This window comes from Stigmatopora argus, chromosome 8 (assembly GCF_051989625.1).
Source record: "Stigmatopora argus isolate UIUO_Sarg chromosome 8, RoL_Sarg_1.0, whole genome shotgun sequence".
In the NCBI taxonomy this organism is placed as follows: domain Eukaryota; kingdom Metazoa; phylum Chordata; class Actinopteri; order Syngnathiformes; family Syngnathidae; genus Stigmatopora; species Stigmatopora argus.
In genome coordinates this window covers 17,377,870-17,401,910 of record NC_135394.1, presented here as the reverse complement: position 1 = coordinate 17,401,910, position 24,041 = coordinate 17,377,870, and the positions used below count along the sequence as shown (strand labels likewise).

The following is a 24,041-nucleotide window of genomic DNA, read 5'->3' as shown; positions in this document are numbered from 1 at the left end:
TAGATTTTAGTAACATTTTATATTTAATGTCGCTTACAGAATCTGAACAAGAAACCTATTTGCGCCTTTAAGAAAATTTCACGTTGAAATTTGAAAGGAAGTGACGTGTAAGGGGCGGAAATACGGCCGCCAATCGACAGATGGTTTTATTTATCATAGTTTAGTCATTAAAAACTCGTGGTTTATAATCAACTTTTATCAAACTAGTTTTAAAAAAAGAGCTTAGTAGAGTAAGGTGCAAATAAGTTTTTATTTTGCATTGTGAGCCAAGTGGTGCCAACGTTTGTGAACAAACTAATCCTGTTTAACTACTGCAAGTCATCACGTTTAAAGCACGATGCAATGGGCGTAACGCAGGGAAAAAAAACTTAAGTGAACAAAGACAATTGCAAGTGCTGTATTGTACATGATGTAAAATACATATTTCAAGCAGAATTGGGGGGAGAAATGGCTAATGTGATGACGCTGAATAAAGGAAGATGCTCAGTCGCTATATCACACACAGGATGACTTTAAAGGCTCTTCATTTTGGATATGCTCCACATTACAGTACTATATCATATATACATATTTATAATGAACCTCAAAGGTTTTTTTTTTACTTAAGGCTGCCTGTTGGAAAACTCAAAAGAACTTGAAAGACCACCAATTCTGTACATTCTGCATTCCTCGGCCCAAATCAAAGAAAGAAAATGAAATCATTAACACCGAATGTCACGTAATCATTGCAGTGCTGGAAAATGATCGCTACCTTAAGGCCCAATGTGGAATGACACCACCTTAGAATGAACAAATAAGACAGTATATTCAATATATAGATGTCATTTATAAGTTAGTGTAAAGCGGGCAGCATTTAGACACTCCAGGCCCGCGCGGTTGTGCAGTGGAGCGGCTTGGCGTGGCGTTCGAGGACCGACGCCGCGCCGAGGGGATTCGAACAGTTTGCGTCAGGGGCGGGGTCACCTTCTACGAGCTCTCCAGGGCGTCGAGGACCTTCATGATCTGCTGTTTAATCACCTTGGTGGCGTCTCCGGCGTTAGGGATGAGGTAGCTGGGAGGAGCCAAATGGGAAATTAAAGGAAAAGTTGACGTTTTTTTGTTTGTTTTTGAAGTACCGTTCCACTGCGGAGATCTCCACGCCGGCGGTGGAGCTGTTGCTTCCGAACTTGAAGGTGATGAGCTCCGGGTGCTTCTTCTTGGACGTGATCTTCACCACGGAGCTCAAGGCTTGTCTGGATTGGATGTAAGCGAAACCCTTCCTGGAGGCCATCTCGCGCAGGCAGTACATGTGGGTCGCCGTCACGAGCAAGTGGCTGCAATACAACAGTTGGCCGCTTTCAATATGGTGGCGGTAGTGGACGTGTAATTCCGAAATGAAACGGCTTGATACATTTGGTTATTCAAGTCAGACCCAATCGTTTTTTTTAAATCAAAATAACAAAAATGTTTAGAAATTGATGACCTAAAATTCTATTTTGAATCTCAAATGTATTTTTTTAAAATTTATTTTATTGAAAAGGGGGAGGAGAAACGAATGGTTCCTTTGTTCTGTCTTATATTTATTAAATTATTTAATTAAAGCAATTTTTTTTAAAAATTCTATTATTCATACGAATGGTTCCTTTGTTCAATTTGATATTTATTAAATTATTTAATTAAAGCAAAAAAAGAAAAATATATATATTATTCATACGAATGGTTCCTTTGTTCAATTTGATATTTATCAAATTATTAAATTAAAGCAAAAAAGACAAATTTTAAAAAATTCTATTATTCATACGAAAGGTTCCTATGTTCTATTTGATATTTATTAAATTATTTAATTAAAGCAAAAAAGAACAATTTTAAAAAATTCTATTATTCATACGAATGGTTCCATTGTTCAATTTGATATTTATTAAATTATTTAATTAAAGAAAAAAGAAAAATGGTACAAATTCTATTATTCTTCATTTTTAAGTGTGTGATCTGATTGAAAGAAAGCAGATGATAAAACAAAAAAATGAATTTTGATGTATTTTTTTACTGGAATTCCTTTAAAATAGTTTGAATTATCATAAAAATAATGAATATCTATTTTTCATTTGGCAGCTCACCTGGGGAACATGTGACCCGTTTCCTTGACTTCATTACACGGGATGTGATGCTTCACGTCGGGTTTGTTGATCCACGTCTGGACGTTGACGATCTCCTTGCGGTCGTCGTCCGACGTGGACGAACTGTCGATTTCGTCTGAGGTGGGGTGGGGAGCGGGGTCAAAATGACTTTGCAACTAACGGTTGAAGATGAAGAAGCGCCCACCCACCTGTGTCGTACTCCTCTTCGTCGCCAATACTAAAAACGGGCTTGACCCCACGGTAAGGTTTGCCCACGCGGTCGCTACTGCTCACGTGTCTGAAAAGAGAAAAAATGGCTGAGGGGGAAGAATGAAAATAGCGTAACCATATTGCGTGAAATGTGGCATTGTTTTTGTGCTACGCAAATGGAATGGCCAATGAAGACGTCCAAGCTGCGGAAAAAAGGAAAAGCCGAAACTGTACCAATGCCAGTTTGTTTCTTTGTTTGTTTTTTTACTTTTAATACAGCATTGTGGCCTACTAATTCGATGGTAGTTGGTTTCACTTCATTTTCTGCCATTGACAACACTAGACGTTCATTGGCTGCCACCCTCCGGTCGGTTTCAAATGGATTGGATGTCTACTAGTTCTAAGCTACCGTATTTTACACGCCATAGGGCGCACCTTCAATGAAAGTAGTAGTAGTGGTAGTAGTAGTAGTAGTAGTAATAGTAGTAGTAATAGTTGTGGTAATAATAGTAGTAATAGTAGTAGTATTAATAGTAGTAGTAGTAATAGTGATAGTAGTAGTAGTAATAGTGGTGATAGTAGTAATAGTGGTGATAGTAGTAATAATAGTAGTAGTAGTAATAATAGTAGTAGTAGTAGTAATAGTAGTAGTAGTGGTAATAGTAGTAGTAGTGGTAATAGTAGTAATAGTGGTAATAGTAGTAGTAGTGGTAATAGTAGTAGTAGTGGTAATAGTAGTAGTAGTACTGGTAATAGTAGTAGTAGTAATATTAGTATTAGTAGTAGTAGTAGTAATAGTGGCAATAGTGGAAATAGTACTAGTAGTAGTAATAGTGGTAATAGTAGTAGTAGTTGTGATAGTAGTGGTAATAGTAGTAGTAGTTGTGATAGTAGTGGTAATAGTAGTAGTAGTAGTAGTAATAGTGGTAATAATAGTAGTAGTAGTAGTAGTTGTAATAGTAGTGGTAGTAGTAGTAATATTGATAATAGTAGTAATGGTAATAGTAGTAGTAATATTGATAATAGTAGTAATGGTAACAGTAGTAGTAATATTGATAATAGTAGTAATGGTAATAGTAGTAGTAATATTGATAATAGTAGTAATGGTAATAGTAGTAGTAATATTGATAATAGTAGTAATGGTAATAGTAGTATTAAGAGTAATAGGGAATTGTGTAAGACAGTAGTAGTAGTAGTAATAGTAATGGCAAGGGTAGTAGGAGTAATAGGGGATTGTGTAGGCTGCAGTGGTAGTAGTGGTAGTGGTAGTAGTAGAGAATTGTGTTCCACCAGAAGGAGCTGTAGTAGTAGTAGTAGTGGTGGTGGTGGTTAGGATTTGTTATACATCCACTAGATAAAGCTGTGCTAAAGGGAATTTCATCCAATCTTGGCTAGGGCGACCACCCATTGGAAATCTGATCTTGAAAAGCACATATCATGCCACAGGGACACACAATGTCTTATCGAGCGACCCCTTAGGAGCCGATGGCGATACTAGCCTAGATGCCATACGAATACAAACAAGCAGCTACAACTAAGCCCAGTTTTTGTCTTCTAAAAAAGGCCATGAAAGCTGAAGTGAGGATGAATCAAGACCTAAAAAGTGACATTGTTAGTGAGAGCATGACGGCTAGCACGTGTGTGTCGGGTTATTACGGCGCTATGGGTGCTAACACAGAGAGCGGCATGCGCTAACGTGCGGTCTTTTTTTAGCGCCGCCGCCGCCACCGCTTTTTGGCATGCCGGCCAGTGAGAGAAAAACTCGCGGCGGGCGCTTACCTATCGGGAAACGCCTTCTCTGGCCAGGACAGATTGAAAGATATTCTAGCGTGAAATAAGGTACAAGGGACGGACGGTAAATAGAAATTCAGTCAAGTCCACATTCAGACATGTTTGGAAACCTTTGGGGTGATTTTGGGACGGAAACTGCTCGGAACTATGAGGGCGGGTCGGGAATTGTAGCGTTGTGGTCACATTGACAGCGATAGACGTCCAAGCCGTTAGGCCTAGGAGGGTTGGCAGTGATTGGGTCAAATGGTTTGGAGGTCTATTGCGTTCAATGGCTGCAAATGAGGAAAATAGTGGAATTGAAATTGAAGACTAGAAAGGCTGAGATTGGATGGAAAATAATTTATGAAAATTAGAAAAAAGGGGAAAAAAATGCTAATTATTCAAAACTATTTGAGGATCAAATTTTAAAATTTTATTTTAATTTTATTTTTAAAAAAAATAAAAAGCGGGGAAATATATATAATGCGTATTTAGGTGAAAACTATCTAGGCTTTAAATCTAAAATACACAAAATGAGGGAAAAATTAGACGAAAGTCCAAACCTCTAGAGAAATTTTAAAAAAAATGAGTAACTGTAATTCCTTACCTGTCCACCGGTGCAGACGTGTTCTCGATGAAGCTAATCATCTTCTCTTTCACGTTCACCGACTTGGACTTGAGCGCAAAAGTCATTTTGTTGACCAAAGACTTGACCCCCTTGCCGTCGCTCAGCGACTCCCCCTGGTGGGCCGAGGCGAGAATGCGCACGTTAAAATTTGACGACAATTTGAGACCAAAACAATATGGCGTCGGCGACATACGTCTGCCGAGCTGAGGCTGCTGTGAGAACCCGACGTGCTGACGATCCAGTGGATGTACGACGAGTCCAAGCCCTCGACGTTCATGTCCACTAGGTGCTGCTGTAGAGCTAAAAGCACACAAAAAAGTATGCTAAAGTGATACCTCTACTTACGAATTTACAATGTTTCTACATACAAAAATTGTCAGGCTACGAAACTAATTCCAATACACGAAAAAAAAGATCCTTTAATTTATTTTGAAACGGTCACGGTAGCATTTCGACCTGCTTGACAATCTCCCTAAACTCCGTCGGCCTCCTATTGGCTGTCTCACAATGACAACTTTCCGTGTTCTTTATTTTATTTTTTTCTTGGTTTTTGAGTGTTGTAAAGCAAGTTTATTCTTTATTTAAAATGACTATAACTGTAAGTTCTATCTAATGCCAAGTTGTTTGCTAACGTTAGCTCCCTCCTTAGCCTGCATGAATAGAACACATTGTGGTATTACTCATTTTAATACAATAATAAATAATTTCTCATCATTTTCTCTCAATTTTGTGCACTCTAAAGTCGTTCCTAAAAAAATGGGACACATTTTTAAAGAGTTTAGTTGATGTTTTTTTGTTATACTAGTGGTTCTACTTACAAAAAAATGATGACGACAGGGCCTATGTCCGATTATTATTATTATATTATTATAAAAAAAGTAAATTTTGTAAGTAGAGGTATCGCTATACCTTGTTAGCACATATTTGAAGAGTTTTTGGACTCACCCATGAAGCCCCCTTTGGCGATGCTGACGTACTCCTTGTTTTTCTGGAACACAGAGTTAGCTAAGTTAGCACCAAAACGACTCTATTTTTTTTTTACGTGTTTTTTGGAGTCTCACCTGGAGGAAGTGGGCCAGCACCATGTTCATGTACATGTCCTCCTCCTCTCTGCCGCTGCCCATGAAGCAAAGATGCTCTCCGCTAGCAATGGAGCCCGATTCCAGGGACTGCTTCTGGGACTCCAGGAGCGACTTGACCGACAGGGCGAATTCCGACGGGTTCTGGAGCATCTGTGCGCAAAGGAGTGAACAAAATATTAACGCGGCCTGGGGAAAAAAATGTAAAAATTGACAATTCTTAAACCAAAAAAAATATATGTAAAAATGGACAATTGTTAGACCCCAAAATTTTTTTGGTAAAAATGGACAATTCTTAAACCAAAAAATAAATTAAAATTGACAATTCTTAAATGTAAACAAGTAAAAATGGGCAATTCTTAAACCAAAAAAATAATGTAAAAATCAACAATTCTAAAACCCCCCAAAAATGTAAAATTTGACAATTCTTAAACCAAAAAAAATTCTAAATCGACAATTCTTAAACCTCCAAAAAATTACACATTTACAATTCTTAAACCAAAAAAACCCAGTCAAAATCGATAATTCTTAAACAAAAAAATTAGCATTCTATTTTTTCCATTCGTTATTTACGGCTTCAAAATTAAAGCTACAATTTGGCCCGGGAAAAAATCCACAATAATAATAACAATAAAAATAATCTAGATTTTTTTCCCATTATTGTTTTTTTATATCTGTCTGGATGCTACGATAAAAAAAAAAAAATTAAAAAGTAAATCCAGATTTTTATGGCCTTTAAATAAAATGTCCATGTACAATTTGCTGTTTTCCGATTGTTGTAATGGCCTGCCAATTTAATATACAACGCTGCCACGTCCAATTCATTTCAACTGGGACTCTCGCAGCAGTTAACGAATAAATATCATCATCATAAAACAATAAAATGACCGCCCACTCACCAGATCTGAGTCCAGGTGGAAAGCAGTGGACAAATGACCCGCATTATACTGCTCGGCTGGCCGGCAATCCACCACAAAAAAGCGAACCCCGTCCTAAACGGTCAAAACAAAACAAAAAACATTATTATCTAATGTTTAAAACCTGCTGTAGGTACACGATCCACTCTGGGGGTAGGTTTCAAATCTGCTCAGGGACCTTCTCCTGACCGAGAAATCCACATGCTGCCCTCTAAAATGCCTGTTTAAAATTGTGCAATGGGCACAAATTTGTTTATGTTATGTTGCGAGCGCGTTGCCGTGCGTCTTTCTTTTGTAGCAGATTGTGTACGTAACAACCGGATAATTTTCATCCACCTGTTGCTGCTGGTTTGCCTGCAGAATTTCCGGGACCGACACGGGCAGGCACAGTGCCTGGCTCAAGTCCATGTCCTCCTCCTTCAAAGCCACCAGGCTGCTGCCAAACAGGTTTTGGTTCATCTGTAAGGAAAAATTAAATATATTAATTAAACGGCATGGATGGAAAGTTCCCGACGGGGGAGGTCCTACCTTTCTGAGGGACAGGGGGGTCCGGCTCTGGTAGTATTGGGCAAGGGAAAATAAATCCTCAATGTCCTCCGCTTCAAGTAGAGAAGGAGATTCTTGCAGCATTTCTAATAGACATTTTTTTATTTCAATTTTTGGAGTTGACAGCAAATATTTGCAGATTCAGTTTGTGCGCAATGACAAAAAAACAAGTGTCTTTTTAATTAACATTTTAGATATAATATTGAGATTTTTTTTTATTTTTATAAATGGATTAAAAGAACTGGATTAAAATCCCTGAATATTCAGTTTTTTATAGATCTAAAACAATGTTTATTTTACCTTTTTTTAAAATATATTTTTAGATTTTACAAAATGATTTTTGAACTAAAAACACAGAAAAAATGAATTAAAAAATGACAATGATTGATTTAAAAGGGGGAAAATCAGGAAATTTCATATACATCTATACTCTTCATTTGAATTTAATCCTAAAACAGAAAGTCGGCACTCATGATTGACTTTCCCGGGCCACGCAAAATGATCCGGCGGGCCAGATTTGGTCCCCGGGCCGCCACTTTGACATATGCACTTAATAAAAAAAAAAAACTATTTTTCATACTACAATTAAATTTAAATCTTATTTTTTTATGATCTCTCAGTTGCTTAGAAAATCCTGTAAGTTCAATGTGACTTAAAAGTGAATTTAAATGCTCAAATTAATTTAGCGCCATGCTAGGCTAGCAACCGTCCCAGTTAAAAAATGATGAATTATTTTTACTATTTGTGCATCCCAGTAAATGGAAAAAGTCAGTCACTTACTGATGATGTTCTCTTTGCTTTCTCCTTCTCTGTCAAGGATGGTTTCTCTAAAGAATAAATCAACAAAACATTCAAATGTCATTTCCCGTATTTACTCGAATATAAGCTGTACCCTTAAAATGGCCTTAAAATGGTTGAATTTGACAATTTCTCTCATATAAGCCGCCCCCGCGCATAAGCCGTACCCTTAAAAAGGCCATAAAATGGTTGAATTTGACCATTTCTCTCATATATGCCGCCCCTGCGCATAAGCCGTACCCTTAAAATGGCCTTAAAATGGTTGAATTTGACCATTTCTCTAGTATAAGCCACCCCATGATTTCCAATTTTCACCTCTATATTCGTGGTTTTAATAGGGAGTAAAAATGTTTTATTTTGAAGGGAAAATCTTAAGAAAAATCCTCCCACTTGAAATTTCTGAGATACTGTATGAGTCAAAAGCACATTATTAAGGTTAATATCATAAGGAATTCATTCATCCAGTAATGGTTGTTTTCTTACCGCAAAACTGAAAATAACCAACAATTAATAAATGTTACTTTGCCGACATCTACTGGTGAAAAAGAGTATAGCAAGTATTGTGCGCATATAAGCCGTACCCTTGATTCAGTCAATTTTTTTTGTTACAAATATGGCTTATATGCGAGAAAATACACGTTCCGATAGCTATTTGGTTATTTAGCATCGGATCGCGACATGGCTAGCGGGAAGACAAAAAAACGTACTTGGCGTTGACGAGAATAATGAGCATGAGGAAGAAAATGAGGAAAGGGTCCGCCTGCTTGAGGTAGCAGTCCCACAGGGCCTGGGTTACGTCGGGGGTGCAGTGGCTGGAGAACAAACTGCCCATCTGTGGCGGGAAATCCAGAATTTAGGGGCGTGGTCACAGAGCACAAAGAAAGAAGAAAGAATTTGAGGAACTCGAACGCACCCAATTAATGGCGTACGAGTCAGGCGTGATCTTTTTGGTATCCAAGAAGGAACAAAGTTCTGGCTCGTGATACTGTAGGAGGAGTCTGTACAAGTGGAATGGGCGACCTTTGGGGACGCAGTCCCTGAAAAAAAACATGGCGTCAAAATGACATTGTTTGCTGGCAGATGTTGCATTCAGGAACATTCGTTCTGTACGTACATAGTCAAATGCTTTTTTTTCCCCGTTAGTCAGTGCGAATGGCGGAGCTTGTTTGCTAATACGAGAGGAGTATATGCTACTTCTCGTTGGCAAGTGGTGGTGGGTTAAACTATTGTGAGGACATTTGTGTGCATCATTTTGGGAATATTTTGAAGGGCAGACAAAAGCAAACAATGCTCGATAGGTTGCATCTGAAAGTCAGGGTGGAGGCGGGGCCAATAGAGCCAACACGGAAGAAGAAAGGTATCAAACTTTAATACAAAATTAGAATTTAGTTTAGTGTAAGGTTAGATTAAATTTATTTTTGAGTGTCTGCATCGTAATCCATGTTCATTTCAGTTTGTTTATGTTATGTTACGAGCATGTTGCCGTGCTAAATCTCTCCCCACCTTGAAATCTGACTAATTTTAGTACTATTAAACACATTTTAGTACTATTAAACCACTAGTTATGTGTTACTTTCTACTACACATAAATGATTTAGTAATAATAAAATGTAATGATTAATATCTATGAATGGGCACCCCGGCGGATGAGTGGTTCGCGCGTCGGCCTCACAGCTAAAAAAAATATATATATATAAAAAAATATTTCAAAAAAAATTGGGATATTATTTTGTGCGCTCCATATGATTTGCTGTGCGCAGAGAAGACGAGAGTAGTGCGCAATTGCGCATGCGCGCAGCTTAGAGGGAACATTGGTTGCAACGAATTAATTAGTTTTTAGTTCATTTCTATGGGAAACGTTCATTTGAGTGAACCAATTAAGCTTGTATCTCGAGGTACCACTGTAATAGCAAATAAGGGTCACCAACCTTGGTACGTGTTTGTTCATAATAGCGTAGAAGCAGTTGTAGAGATCGCTACGAGGCAGCCGGAGCCCCAGCAGCGGTTTGAGGAGGTGCGGCCAACTCAGGTCGGACGTGAAGCTAATGTTGCGCGACTTGCAGTAGAAGGTGACCACCGCCTCCACGTCGGACACCAGGTCGCCCCGTTCTTCCTCGGATACTTGCACCTGGTCTGGAGGTAAATCAAAAGGTCGGAATTCACGTTCCCACGCCGTCGGCGATAGACGACGGACGACCAATTCCCGACCAATCAGCTGCTCGCTGCGACCGTGAATAAGCGTCTGTTCCGGTAAATCCAGGATGCCGTCCCAAGGAGCCAGGGAGTCGCCTTTACCGGAAACATTCAGTGCGATCTGGTGGTACGTGACAAAGTGGGAATGTGAAATTTATGGCTAACCCGCGTTGGGATTCAATGGCGTGCAAAGGGTGCCGTACTTTCCACGTTTTTGCTCTCTGTTGGGCTGCAGTCTCCTGGGCGTGGACGATCATTTTGTCCATTTCTGTGTCGGAACTGCCAGAGTCCAGAGCGTCTGCCAGATCCTGGTCCCTAAGGAGAACAGACATTTTTTCACAATATTCATCCATTTGAAAACGTCAACTCGATTTCACGTGGGCCGGACCATTTTAGATATAATATTTAGAATTTTTTTAAATAAATGGATTAAAAGAACTGGATTAAAAGCCCTGAATATTCAGTTTTTTATAGATCTAAAACAATGTTTATTTTAGCTTTTTATATATTTTTTTTAGATTTTACTAAATGATTTTTGAACTAAAAACACAGAAAAAATGGATTAAAAATGACAATGATTGATTTAAAAGGGGGAAAATCAGGAAATGTAATTTACATCTATACTCTTCATTTGAATTAGATCCTAAAACAGAAAGTCGGCACTCATGATTTACTTTCCTGGGCCACACAAAATGATGCGGCGGGCCAGATTTGGCCCCCGGGCCGCCACTTTGACACATTTGATCTAGAAACAAAATGCTAAATACTCTATCGAGAAATACACGTACAATCGATACCTCTACTTACGAATGCTTCTAGGTACAACATTTCAGGTTTTAGGACAAGACATTTTGAATTTGTAATTGGAAATTGTTTAGCTGCGTTTTTGTGAGGATGTGTTCGTGTGCTAACGTTAGCTTCCGCCTTACTATACTGTACAACTGCACGAACATGTTTTTGCATCATTGTTACTCGTTTGAATACATTAATAAATGATTTTGTTGTCATTTTCTTTCTTTTTTTACTGTTCTCGCATATTTCATACAAAAGTGGGACACTTTGATCATTATTAAAGGGTTTAGTTGGTAGTTTTTTGAGAACCGTGGAACAAATTACAGAATTTACATATAAAGTACACCTCTACTGACAAAAGTAGTGACGGAAAAAGTTTTAATTTTGTAATTAGAGGTACAACTATGCAGTCAAAATGGCAAGCTCGGGTGTGGGGTTCAAACACTAGATTTTAGCTCATTACCTTTACCATAAAAATACCCGTTCCTGCCATGCCAATTTTCCCCAGCAGAGGGCGTCCAATTTGTAATGACTTCCTACATTGTTGGAAATCCACATGCCATTGTAGTAACTTCCAATCCGATTGGAGATGTCTATCTCCACTCAGTAATTAGCCAATTGGATCCCCCACCCCCCAAACCTACGTTAATAATCCATGCATTACAATTCGAATTAGCAACGCATATTGTCCACACCCTAAAATACGTTGGAATAGGACGATTCATTAAATTAGTCATTTTATTTCATTTTATTTAAACTGGGAAGACTGGCAGCAAATGCTCTTTTTTAGGTTAATTAATCAAAATAAAGGTTTGTGACAGGTTGGCAGCCCTATTTATTTATTTTTTTAATTTAGCGATTTTGAGTTGTAATACTATTACAATTATTACAATTATACTATTAAATAGTAATAATCTATGACGGCATTCCATTCCATTGAAAATGATGACAACTAGTCTCTATTTTGTTTTGACACCGGCGCAATTTTCAGAGAAAGAAGCTTTTGTTTGGTGTCACTTTAGAAAACGAAATTAATGCTTTAGTGGAAGCGAGAATTCCAGTTCGGTCGTGTTTAATATTTCAGGAACAAATCTCGGTCCCCAAACCGAGTTGTTCATTGTTATCAAGCGGAGGGCGGACCGGCTTTCTACTAGATAAAATGACCAACTAACCGAGAGAACCAAAACCAGGAATTTCATATAAAACCTCTATGAAATGACACCGAAAAGCCGCTATGGGTTCAATGACTAACCTTTTGACTGATTTAGCCATTTGTTATTAGCAACGAAGAGTAGAGCTGAGGTAACAAATGTGAAGGAAAAAACGCCCGGAGGGAGAATTAAACACGAAAACTCATTATTGGTTAAATTGGGGGAATTTAGGAGGATTATTAGCCGAGAACGGAGTAAAAATTCGGTGTTGTCGTTTGACGGTAAGGACAAAAAAAAGCTGATTTGTCTCACCAGCTGCCCTGGAGCACTTCCTCCCCTGCATCCGCCATTATTGTGTTGACGAGACACGTGAAGTGGGGGGAGATATCGCGAGATTTGGATTGGGTCAGGGGCGGGACATAGGAGACCCAAACACCGGTAGATGCTACACTATCTACCTAGCTAGCTAGCTAGCTAGCTACCGTGATACAGAGAATTACATTTTAAAAGTATAAAAATACACATTTGGAATATATATATATTGAATAGACTGATATCCTTAATTTAACAGAATTCCATTTTCCCGTTTCAATAAAACAACATTTGTTACGTTCGTAAATCTTTTAACACTTTTCACTCGCGAGTGCTTTAATGGTAGCAAAGTTGTAATAATGTAGTCCAGGGGTAGGGAACCTGTGGCTCGGGAGCCACATATGGCTCTTTTGATGGGTGCATATGGCTCTCCGCTAACCTGTGGGGTAAAATATGGAAACTATGGAATTATTTTTTTCATTACACTCTTCTGCATGGATATTCTCATTGATACTCATTGATTAGCAACAACATAATGTTGTCAAAATAATTCAGATACTTTTTGTACTTTAAAAGTGGTGGTGTCTAAAAAAAAAAGCACACATTTTTTATGTATGTTGACTTTTAAATTCAGAGCATGGCTGTCAAGGATTAACATTTAAAAATATGAATTGTTTATGGCCCTTTCCATCAAAAAGGTTCCCGACCCCTGATGTAGTACAATGTATTTAGGAACGTGAAAGAAAACAATCATTGTTTCGTACAGTATTTAAAAAAATATTTTCTATCAATTGCATTGCACTGAAAAATAAATTGATGTAGTGAAGAAAAGCAACTCAGCATAATCTGCAGTCCCAGGAATCATAACTTTATTAAGATTTAAATCTATTTCACTTTGGTCACCATACGTATTGATGAAGAATGTCAGAGGAACATGTCAATCAAAATGAATTGTTGGCATTCCTAAATGAGTTATTTTCTGTTTGCTAGTCTGTCAAATGCAAAACAAAAAGGCTCAGGTCATGATTTAAAAATAACAAACCATTTTTTAAGCAAAAACAATGAAAATAAAGCGCACCAGAGATTGTATTACTCCTATAAGTGCTATAAAAACGTGTTTGTCAGCCTGTTAGCAAAGGGTTTTCTATGTTTCACACAGCAATGGCGTTGCATTTCCACAACAAAATGAACATGCTGCACAATATGTAGAAAATGAAATCACAATTTAAAAAAAAAAATGATATATATTCCCTCCTTCCCACATAAAGGCCTGCATTACAGACAAACACGTTATACATTTGGCTACGTCGTTTTAATTCTCAAATTGGAAGTGATATCGGTACATACTGAAACAAAAGTTCTCTCACACAGGATAGTTTGTCACCATCAACGAATGGTCGCCAGTCCTGTTTTGTCATAGCAATCGTCATTCGGACAAGCATACAATTGTCATTCCTGTGCATGTGACACATTGTGAAAATAAAAGGAAGCATTCCAAACCCTTTTTTTTTTTCAAATACAACATGAACACGATGCTGTATATATTTCCACAAGGGCTGATAATTATTTATTTCTTTTTTTTTTTTTACATCATTTAGCACTTTCTTCCCTCGCTTAAACGAACGGATGCAAGGTTGAACGCTAACGAGTGGAAAATAAGCCAGCCTTATTTTGGCGGGGGGGGGAAGTTACAGCGTCGGGGGCTTGAGGCCGTACTTCCTGGCGACCTCCGTCTGGGCGTACGCCGCGTCGCAAAGCGAGTACAAGTGGGCCATCTCCATCTCCGATTTAGCCAAATTGATGGCCTTGTTGAACATTTCGATGGCCTTGTCCAGATTCCCCCTAAAAAAAAGGAAGTTAACCTCAGTTATTTCATGTCAACATAACATTCGTCAACAAGCAATTTGTTTTTCTATCCCCGACTAGAGTATTTTTAATTTAAAAAAAAGTAAACAATGTTTTTTTAATTGATTGGACATAAAATTGATTCAATTATGTGTATATATATATATATATATTTGAATGCAATTTATGTCCAATCAATTAAAAAAACATTGTTTTTTTAATTCAATTAAATATATATATCTAATTGAATGCAATTTATGTCCAATCAATTAAAAAAATGATTACTTTTTTAAATTCAATTAAATATATATATATTTAATTGAATGCAATTTATGTCCAATCAATTTAAAAAAACATTGTTTACTTTTTTAATTCAATTTAACATATATATATATATATATATTTAATTGAATGCAATTTATGTCCAAGCAATTAAAAAAAACATTGTTTACTTTTTTTTTAAAATTAAAAAAACTCTAGTCGGGGATAGTAATACAAATTGCTTTATTTTTTTTTTTGCGTGTCCGTGCCAAACCATTTTTCCTGTTATTAGTATTTAATTAAAATTAAACATTGTAAATCCCTCCAAAAACATCTTAAAAACCACTGACTTTATAAACTGCAGATTACACCTAAGCAGACAAACTCAAAGCACTGTCAAATTTGGTAGAATTATGAAAGATGTGAATTTTTTTTTTCCGCCGGCGACCTCATGACCCCAAAATGTGACCAAATCTTTACTTATACATTATAAACGCATTACGTTTGATTATTCCTTTCTTCGTTCTTGAGTTATCCTGAACACACCCAGACAAAAAAAACATCCGCGTGTCGCCTCACCTTTGAACTTCGATTGTCCCCATTGTTTCGTAAGCAAAGTCGCATTTGTTGTCAATTTCGATGGCTTTGCTGATGAGATCCAGGCCCAAGTCCAGGTCCTGTTTCCACTGGAGCTGTAATAATCTGTAGCAAAACAAATCTTTTTTTTTAACTTCACTTCATTTTGGTTCGCGGGCCGCATTAACGTCAACGCCATATCATCTGGGCCGGACCATTTTAGATCTAATATTTAGATTTTTTTTTTTTTTTAATTGGATTAAAAGAACTGGATCAAAAGCCCTAAATAGTCCGTTTTTATATATCTAAAACAATGTTTATTTGTGCTTTTTTCTTAGTATGAGAAAATTTCTTTTAATCATCTTTTTCATTTCAAATGGAAACAAAAGATATTTTTTAATGATGTTCAATATTAAAGTGGAAAAAGGAAAATATCTACATATTTATTTTTAGATTTTACAAAATGCTTTTTGAACTAAAAACACAAAAGAAAAAAAAGGATTAAAAAATTGCAATGATTGATTGTAAAAAGGGGAAAATCAGGAAATGTAATATACATCTATACTCTTCATTTTAATTTGATCTAAAAAAAAAGAAAGTCGGCACTCAAGATTTAATTTCTCGGGCCGCACAAAATGATGCGGCGGGCCAGATTTGGCCCCCGGGCCACCACTTTGACACCGTGATTTATACGATATATAAATCACTTTATGCTGACTCTTTAAATCTCATTGGACATGTAGAATAACAAATAAAAAGGCATTCAATCCAATTCACGTTTCAAGATACAAAAAGACATCTTTTCAGGTGAAACGTGACAGATTCAAGTTACAAAAATGATGAATGAGGTTATATATGGCTGACTGACGTATAACAATCGTATTGAAATCCTTACCCTTTGTGGACATATGTAGTGGCATTGTCTGGTTCCAGTTCGATACACTTGTCGTACATCTCGTCCGCCTTCCCGAACTGTTGCTGGTCGGTCAGAGCCTGAGACGGACGACCGTTAATCCTCAAGTTTTGTTACCACGGTAACAAAATGAAGACGCATTCCCACCTGAGCGTATAGCGCGTAGCCCTCGGCGCACTTGGGAAACCTCCTGATGACGTCCTCAAAACCGTCCATGGCTATCTGGACTTGCGACGGATTGTTCCCGGTGTACGCTTGTCTGTACTGGATTGCAAAAGTCGTCGTTTTTGAACCGGGAATACGTGAACGGGACGTGGGAAAACTGACCAGGGCGAAGCACTTCTGGGCCTGGGCGAGAGCCGAGTCGGGCCTGAGCAGGATGCATTCGTCAAAGTCTCCCACGGCTTCGTCCACCTGGTCCAGCAAGATCTTCAGCTGTGGGTAGATAGAAGCAAGGTGAGAGGTTTCCAGGCTGGGAGGAAAGATGCTGGTGGATTCTTACCTGGCCCCTGTGATGGTACACGTCGGGATTGCGCGTGTCGATCTCGGCCGCCGTGTTGAAGTCTTGCGTGGAAAGCAACGGTTGCTGCTGTTGCATGTACATGCTGCCGCGCTTGATGAGGGCGTTGGCTCGCAGCTGTGGAAAAATCGATGAGTAGAAGTATGAGAAAGCATTTTTAGTAGGTCATAGGTACACAATTGTAAGCCTGGCGGCCCGCCGGACTTCACATTTTGAGTCGGGATCGATCGATATTAGGTTTAGGACATTTGATGTACCGTATTTACTTGCATTTAAGTCGCATTTGTCGGACAAAAAAAAAGACTGAATTGAGGGTACGGCTTATATGCGAATAAAAAGACGACATGCACAAAACTGCAAGGTGACAACACCATGACACCAGAACGCCATGGCGTCATGACGCCATGGCGTAATGACGTCATGGTGTCATGATGCAAGATAATACGGCGGATACGGTCATTTATTTCATCATAGAGAAAAGATAAACATATAAAATGCTGAACAAAATTTAGTTTGACGTCTATGAATGAAATAAAAAAAATAAAAAGTGAAAAAAAACTCGCTTGTCCCTGTCACTGCTCGCTCAGGGCGCCGCAGTAATAACCATGACTATTGCAGTAATAACCAAGACTGTTGCAGTAATAACCAAGACTGTTTCAGTAATAACCATGACTATTGCAGTAATAACCATCACTATTGCAGTTATAACCATCACTATTGCAGTAATACGAACCATCAAATAAATCAAGATATTTCGACATTAGGAGCAATTTGGACACTAGAACATCAACTTTAACTAAGAAAGTTGGAATATTCCGTCATTAAAATGCTTCAAGTTCTCATCAAGATAGACTTGTTTCTTTTTTTCAAATTGAACAATTTGATATTTTGGATTTACAAAGACAGGCATAGTAATGATATTGACCCTAATCATGTGCTTTTGATTCATACCGTATCTCAGAAAAACCACGTGCGATGATTTTTCTTAAGATTTTCCCTTCAAAGTAAAACATTTGTACTCCCTGATAAAACCATGAATATGGAGGTGAAAATTGGGCATCAGGGGGCGGCTTATACGAGAGTACCGTATTTTCACGACTATAAGGCGCACCCTCAATGAATGACATTTTAATATTTTCCATATATAAAGCACACTGGATTATAAGGCGTACTGTCTATTTTGGAGAAAATTTAAGACTTTTAAGTGCGCCTTATAGTCGTGAAAATATGGTAATTGTAAAATTCAACCATTTTAAGGGTGCGGCTTATACGCGTGAAAATACGGCATATTCCTGATTTAATAAAAATGGTGTAAAAGTCAAGGCTATGGGATCTGATGCTAATAGCACACCTACCTTGACGTTGGCCTCCTGCATGTTGATGACGCGGTCCAAGTCGGGCTGAGCGGCGTTGGCGTTGCCGATCAGCAGGTAAAAAGTGGCGCGCAGGAGCAGCGCCTCGGCCGTGTAGCGGCCCTCCGACTCCACCTCTTTAGTGCATTCGCTGATGATTTTGTCGTAGTTCTCCTCGTCCATGTAGTGCTTGGCCTTCAGGTAGCCCGAACTGAGGAGAATGGTTAAAGAAAATGAAATAAAATTGTAAAAATCACAGCGACAACGGTTAGGAATGTTCTCGTACCTCGCCGTGACCTCGGAGGCCTCGCCCTCCTTGTCCTTGTCTTCGTCTTTCTTCTCGCCCTTCTGCAATGACTGCGAGATGATGTCATCGGTGAAAGAACCAAAGTAGGATTTGATGAACTGGGGAGAAGGCATCATCGGCTCTCGGTTCTGGTAAGAAAAAAAAGGTTATTTTTTTGGGAGAACTTGGAAATCCCTGTCAAAAACCGGTAAGAACCTTGTATTTGTCTTTGGCCTTCTCCTTTCCGAGCTGCTTGAGCACTTTGTCTGCTAGCAACATGCTATGCTGGTTCTGGAAAGCCTCCAGGATGCACACGGCGGTGACGTCTGCGAAAAGGAATACGACGAGCGTTAACGTTCGGTCATTCGAAAATTTCTACGGGTAAAATTCAACGAGTTTTTCCCGTTACCTTCCAGGCATTCCTTCTTGTTGTCCAGTTTCTCCAGGGCTTTGGCCCTCCTGAAGAGCGCTTTGATGTAACGTGGGTTGAACTTGACCGCCTCGGTGCAGTCTTGAACCACCTCGGTCCAGTTCATCTAGGGAAAGGGTGTCAGACTCTGGGTTGGTTCGCAGACCGCTTTAACGTCAACTTGATTTCATGTGTGCCGGACCATTTTAGATCTAATATCTAGATTTTTTTTATAAATGGATTAAAATAACTGGATTAATAGCCCTGAATATTCAGTTTTTTATAGATCTAAAACAATGTTTATTTGAGCTTTTATATATATATATATATATATATATATATATATATATATATATATATATATATATATATATAGATTTTACAAAATGATTTTTGAACTAAATACACAGAAAAAAATGATTAAAAATATCAATTATTGATTTAAAAGGGGGAAAATCAGGAAATGTAATATACATATATACACTTCATTTTTCTTTCATCCTAAAACAGAAAGTCGGCACTCATCATTTACTTTCTCGGGCCGCACAAAATGATGCGGCGGGCCAGATTTGGCCCCCGGGCTGCCACTTTGACACGTGTGATCTAGGGCAAAAAGCCCAAGCATTGGTCTCCCGTGTATAGCAGAAACACATTCAAGCTAACTACAGTAATACCTCAAAATACGAGCTCATTGCGTTGCGTCAGTTCACGGCTGGATTTACAAAAGAGCTCCTGCCGCTAGCTACGATTTGCGAATGGATTGTGGCCTGGACATCGACATCAACACAGCTTTACGAAGGGTGGCAGGCAGCGCCGGGCTAGTTACGCTAGCTACTAGCTGGCTACTATTTGCAAATGGATTGTGGCCGCCTGGACGAACGTATAAAACTCAGCGTTTTCGATGACTCATTTGGACAATTGTTCAATTCGGACACAGAAAATGAGGACTTTGATGGATTTGTGGGTGATGATGACGTGAGTAAGTTGTAAAATGGCTAAATAAAGTACAACCCAACTCAGTTTTACTTCCGTTCCCTTTTTAAAAACGTGTTTTTAGCATGTGTCCGTATGTTTAAGCTGGTGTATGTTTTGCCATGCCTGGCTGCGTCTTTAAAAACGGTGCGTCCAGTGTGTGTGTCAAATACAGAAATAGCACTCGTTACTGACACTGCGCCTTTAAATGCGATGCGCCATATAGTCGTGAAAATACGGTACTATATGAACTTTGCTTACTATACACCCACTTAAAAATGGTTATAACCTTGTTGCAAAGGTATCAATGTATTCCATCACAGGTTTGATGCGTCAAAGTCTCCGCTTTTTCAGCTACTTGCTTTACTTCCAAGTCCTCGTAGCTTCCGCTAACCGTTTCTCCTTCATCCATATTAAAAGAAGCCCCTCCCCCTCGTCATAAATTTAAAAACGCAGCGCCTAGCAGTTGCATCGTACGCCGGCAGGGCAGAAATTTTCTCGGAATTTTCCTCGTATCTCAAATTTCCCGTACGTAGGGACACTCGTATGTCAAGGTATTAGTGTAGTAGAGTCTAAGTGCCTAACCTGCTGCTCATAGGCCGCCGCACGGTTCTGGTAGAACGTGGACAGGTCGCTCTTCTGTTCGGTGGGGCAGAGCGCAATGGCCTCCGTGTAACACTGGATGGCGTTCTCGTACTTGGCTGCTTTGAAGTATTTGTTGCCCTTATTCTTGGCGCCTTGGGCCCGATCCAAAGGACTCTAAAAGGGAAGAAAGCCCACAAAATGTTAGGTGCGTTGATAATGATTGACCCTCAGAGGAGAATTTAGTCAATTAGTATTCGGGTTTCCACATTATGGACAACCTAAATGACTAACAAGCTTTGACTGATACACAGAATTGTTTAGGCTTTAAGTGCACTAGAATATAACGTTACAGGAGCTATCGGTGAAAAAATGCTGAATCATTGGGTCAACAACCAACCCCATCAAAATGTCTAAAAAATTCAAATGCAAAATATGAAAGCAGGCAGTTTATAGCATTTTTCGATGTCTTTGGAAGACTGACAGATTTATTGTAAGAAAAAAATGCAGACAAGTGTGGTTTTTAAGGACGTGGCTAGCAAAACCAGTTTATTTTACTTCATTCATATTATAATAAGGATAAGCAGTTAGCAGAGTAAACAAATATTTAAGTAAGAATTATTAAACTCCACAACATGCACTTAGAAACAAAAACAATCCAGTGTTTTGTGTTTTTTAAATTAAATGAAGTACATTGCCATTAAATACTTCATCTAGCTTCCACAAAAATGAAAATGTGAGATTTTTTTGTATATTACTGACATTGTATTTTGGCTGTCAAAATTAATTGACAACTTTTTAACTTTTCTGTCTTGGTTTACAATTTTGATTTACTGCATATTTTACTTCAGTCTCAATTTGCTTGTGCCAGTCTTAAATTGGGTTTCGAATGTGCAAATAAACGCCGTTTTCTTGAGCTCTTTTTGGCCCAATTTTAGCTTTAACACAGCTAACCTACAACACAGCACCACTAGTATCTAGCAGTAGTCGTCAAACGTCACTAACTGGTCCACAGTTAATCCGTAAGTGGGGACAGAACCTGGAAATCAAGCATATGAAAACCGTTGGAATAAAATAAAATCCTAGCCTAGCCGTTTCCATGTGTGACTAACCTGCTTTCCACCTAACATTTACTAAACCTCACATTTAGTTCATTTAAATTTATTCTAACTCGTAAATTCGACTAAACTGTCCTTGTCACGTTTATTTTAATCGGTATCAAAACGTAGCCAAGCTAGGTTAGTTATTGTAGCATTAGCAAATTAGCACATTTCAATTGGTTTACTGAGGAAAGCTAGATTAGTTATTAACCTGTAGCATTAGCAAATTAGCAAATTATCACATTCCCATTGGTTTATTAGGTAAGCTAATACCGAGTGCGCATGGCCTCCCAAGGCGGAGTGTAACCGTCCCCAGCAGGTGCCCTTGGGTCCGCGTTACCGGCGAGGCAATGACAACACCCTCCCGCCGGCTAACCGGTATAAGAAGCCGCGTGAAGCTTCGTCCCAAGGCGGTGGCGTGAATGCAAAACGCCGCATGGTGAATTCGCCGAGCCCTACCAAGTTCTCCGTCTGCCGGTTGGCTCGCGAGGAGCCGTCTTGGCCCTCCTCCGGACTTGCGCTGCCTTCCGGTGTTATCCGCTCGCCGGTGCCTTTTCCGAGCCGTCCCTTGCCCCTACTGCGGTTCCAGAGGTACACGGCCCCCACCCCAAGCACTATGGGCGCACCGATTAGCAGAGCCAGCTGCCAACGGGGGAGGCCGGTGCCCGAATGCGGCTCGACTGGCTTGGAGGCAGCCATGATGAGCAACCCTGGTGCGGCTAGCTAGCTAGCTAGTTAGTAGCACTGCGCCAGTCGTCTTCTTCATCGCGTGCGCTGCCACGGCGTGGGGAATTCTGGGAAAGGAGATGGCGGAATTTGTAGTTTTTTGGGGGACATTTGTAGTCCTAACTTGTTTGTTATCTTATCCGTTCAGGGTTTTTTGTAATTTTGTCCTTTCAGGTGTAGACAAACTTTCAACGGGTGTGTTTTTAGTATAACGGTATAAAAGGAGGAATTTCACTTTTTTAAAGTGTCACTGAGCAACAATAACATTTGATCGTGAATAAATTTGAAAAATGAACACTAAAACTCCAATCTAGTCTATCGTCATTTTAAATTGTATCTCCTAATTTAAATCCCCCCCAAAACACTATTTTAATCCCATATATATAACCCAAGCTAATATTAATCAATAACCCCAATTTAGGACCAATTTGAAACCCTAACTATTGAAACAATGTGTTCTCAATGCTAGTTTCAAACTGTAAAACTGAAAACTTTAATTTGTAAGATCAAATATTGTGTAAAATTATACCTTCTTTGAACCTCTATGATTTCTAATCAAATTTAAAAGCCTAGCCCTGGGCTGTAACTTTATACTAATTGTGTTTCGCCATCCTCATTTGGAAACTTTACCACTACAATTTATTACTTTAAACGAGATATCATCTTGTCTACTTTTTATCATGTTTGTAAACAAAAAAAAAATGGCATGCGACTGGTGGAAACGTAAAAAGAAAACACGCAAAGTCATGGCCTCTGATCACGTGTGGCAGTTTAGCGTCCATATTGATTTAGGGGGCTTTCAAATGCAATGTACAATTGATTCTTTCAGAATACTAGTATGTGTTTTAACAACCAAAAATTTGCTATTCCCGTGAATGATAGATTATATGAATCATGAAAAGTATTGTAAATGAAACCCTAGCTTTGTTTGTAGCAGTTTCTTGTTGCTAGGACAGTAAAACTGTTGGCGACTGTTGATTTTGGAGAAAATGGCCGCGGGCAAACAAACATCGAGTGGCGTCCAGACAAAGCAGAGCTCCCAAATGGGACAGAGTGTCTTTGGCAAACACTCAAACAAACAAACAAACACACATCGTACTAACCTATAAACTCGGATATAAAGATGCAATTTGGTGTGAAGTTATTTCAAAGTCTGTTTTTGATTTAATTTAATACAACATTTACAGATCTAACTAAATCTGTTCAATTTTTTCCTAAACCCATAGTAAAGAAGGACAAATTTCCTTTTTTTAACAATTTTCTTGTTGAAACATTTCCGACAATCGAATAAAAACTATTTTTTAGCAAAAAGTTTTTTGTTTTGATTGGTTTGGTTTGATCGTTGCTTAACCGGTCGTCAATAATTGTCACTAAGTGGTCGTTAAATTAGTTTTACCAGTACTCATATTCAGGTTTTTGCCAAAAAAGTCTCAATGACACTAATATATAAATCACTCTAAAATAATTTCAATAAAATTCTGTTAGTTAACAGAAAAATAAACGTATCTGTCCACTAGGGGCAGTATAACAACAGCCATACAATCACAAGTGAAGAAGAGTTTCACAACTAATGTAGATCGTCAATTATTGTCATTAAGTGGGCATTTAATTACTTTTTTAGTACTCATATGTCAATTTTTTTGGGGAAAAAAGTCTATATGACAAAACTAAAATAAAATAAAAATCCATAAATTCATGTTAATTAATACAGAAAATAAATTCATTTGGGCGCTAGGGGCAGTATGTATAACACAATCATACAAACATAGGTGAAGAAGAGTTTCACAACTAAAATAGTCGTCAATATTTGTCACTAAATGGCCGTCAAATTATTTTTTCAGTTCTCATTATTATCATTATTATTATTATAATAAGGATTATTCAGGTTTTGGCAAAAAAAGTGTAAATGACAAAACTATTTCAATAAATTCCTGTTAGTTAACATTGAAAAAATAATTTGTCTGGTCGCTAGGGGCAGTATGACAGCAGTCGTACAGACACAGGTGA

The 24,041-nt window shown here is 38.4% G+C and overlaps 2 protein-coding genes across 4 annotated transcripts; both read right to left on the bottom strand.

The window, feature by feature from the left end:
* Positions 1 to 231: 231 nt before the first annotated feature.
* On the bottom strand, positions 232 to 12,589 carry tbc1d23 (TBC1 domain family, member 23). Of its 3 annotated transcripts, XM_077608039.1 has the most exons (19): positions 12,493 to 12,589; positions 10,441 to 10,552; positions 10,253 to 10,358; positions 9,973 to 10,177; positions 8,958 to 9,081; positions 8,752 to 8,876; positions 8,027 to 8,073; positions 7,229 to 7,332; positions 7,037 to 7,159; positions 6,683 to 6,775; positions 5,766 to 5,936; positions 5,650 to 5,692; positions 4,898 to 5,004; positions 4,684 to 4,817; positions 4,086 to 4,130; positions 2,306 to 2,394; positions 2,097 to 2,232; positions 1,116 to 1,313; positions 232 to 1,051 (listed from the first exon to the last, which is right to left on the bottom strand). In XM_077608039.1, the coding sequence occupies exons 1-19, from the start codon at positions 12,528 to 12,530 to the stop codon at positions 967 to 969; spliced, it is 2,085 nt and encodes a 694-aa protein (XP_077464165.1). In that variant the 5' UTR covers positions 12,531 to 12,589; the 3' UTR covers positions 232 to 966. The 3 variants fall into 3 exon arrangements, with proteins under 3 accessions (XP_077464165.1, XP_077464163.1, XP_077464164.1); XM_077608037.1 differs by lacking the exon at positions 4,086 to 4,130; XM_077608038.1 differs by lacking the exons at positions 4,086 to 4,130; positions 12,493 to 12,589 and adding an exon at positions 12,282 to 12,484.
* Positions 12,590 to 13,339: 750 nt separating this feature from the next.
* On the bottom strand, positions 13,340 to 22,088 carry tomm70a (translocase of outer mitochondrial membrane 70 homolog A (S. cerevisiae)). Its single transcript, XM_077607876.1, has 12 exons — positions 21,768 to 22,088; positions 20,212 to 20,385; positions 18,655 to 18,781; positions 18,462 to 18,571; positions 18,246 to 18,394; positions 17,963 to 18,170; positions 16,590 to 16,724; positions 16,415 to 16,522; positions 16,235 to 16,351; positions 16,070 to 16,167; positions 15,178 to 15,300; positions 13,340 to 14,334 (listed from the first exon to the last, which is right to left on the bottom strand). Exons 1-12 carry the CDS (start codon positions 22,005 to 22,007, stop codon positions 14,181 to 14,183), a joined length of 1,743 nt encoding a protein of 580 aa, XP_077464002.1. The 5' UTR covers positions 22,008 to 22,088; the 3' UTR covers positions 13,340 to 14,180.
* Between the last annotated feature and the right edge of the window lie 1,953 nt (positions 22,089 to 24,041).

Coding starts and splice junctions, on each gene's coding strand:
- tbc1d23 (XM_077608039.1), bottom strand. CDS start 12,530: ATGGCGGATGCAGGGGAGGAAGTGCTCCAGGGCAGCTG. Junction 5,937..6,682: donor TCCACCTGGACTCAGATCTG/GTGAGTGGGCGG, acceptor CTTTGCGCACAG/ATGCTCCAGAACCCGTCGGA. Junction 1,314..2,096: donor ACGGGTCACATGTTCCCCAG/GTGAGCTGCCAA, acceptor GTTGTATTGCAG/CCACTTGCTCGTGACGGCGA.
- tomm70a (XM_077607876.1), bottom strand. CDS start 22,007: ATGGCTGCCTCCAAGCCAGTCGAGCCGCATTCGGGCACCGGCCTCCCC. Junction 18,572..18,654: donor CAAGAAGGAATGCCTGGAAG/GTAACGGGAAAA, acceptor TCCTTTTCGCAG/ACGTCACCGCCGTGTGCATC. Junction 18,171..18,245: donor GCCTCCGAGGTCACGGCGAG/GTACGAGAACAT, acceptor CATTCTCCTCAG/TTCGGGCTACCTGAAGGCCA.